The sequence below is a fragment of the Eimeria tenella genome, genomic scaffold (assembly GCF_000499545.2).
Source record: "Eimeria tenella Houghton genomic scaffold, Eth_scaff2167, whole genome shotgun sequence".
In the NCBI taxonomy this organism is placed as follows: Eukaryota; Apicomplexa; class Conoidasida; order Eucoccidiorida; family Eimeriidae; genus Eimeria; species Eimeria tenella.
The window spans coordinates 2,162-2,471 of NW_013542018.1; the positions used below are offsets into that span (position 1 = coordinate 2,162).

General features: G+C 63.5%; 1 protein-coding gene across 1 annotated transcript in view; it reads left to right on the forward strand.

Moving 5' to 3' along the window:
• Nucleotides 1-310, forward strand: part of ETH_00040315 (uncharacterized protein) — a gene marked incomplete at both ends in the record, with an annotated part of 2,494 nt that overhangs the window by 522 nt on the left and 1,662 nt on the right. The window contains one exon of the mRNA XM_013374594.1: nucleotides 1-81. Within this exon, the coding sequence (XP_013230048.1) occupies nucleotides 1-81 (81 nt within the window). The remainder of the gene's footprint in view (nucleotides 82-310) is intronic.

Consider the following 310-nt stretch of genomic DNA (forward strand, 5'->3'; position numbering starts at 1 on the left):
TGGGGCCTTACGACACGCGTTGCTTCGTTTGTTCCGCTGCAGCAGCAAGCCGAGGCGGAGCAGCAGCAGGCAGCTGGCTGTGTCGCGCTGCTGCTGCCGCTGCTGCTGCTGCAGCAACACGAATTGCTGCTGCTCTTGCGCGCTGGGGCTTCTTTCAGCAGCTGCCGCTGCAGCCCGCATGCAGGCAGCAGCTGCAGCTGCTGCAGCACCAGCAGACAGGAGCAGTAACAATTCTGGAGTGGTATAACAAGCCTCGCAGCAGGCCAGCAGCAGCAGCAGCAGCTGCTGCTGCTGCTGCTGCCACGAGAGC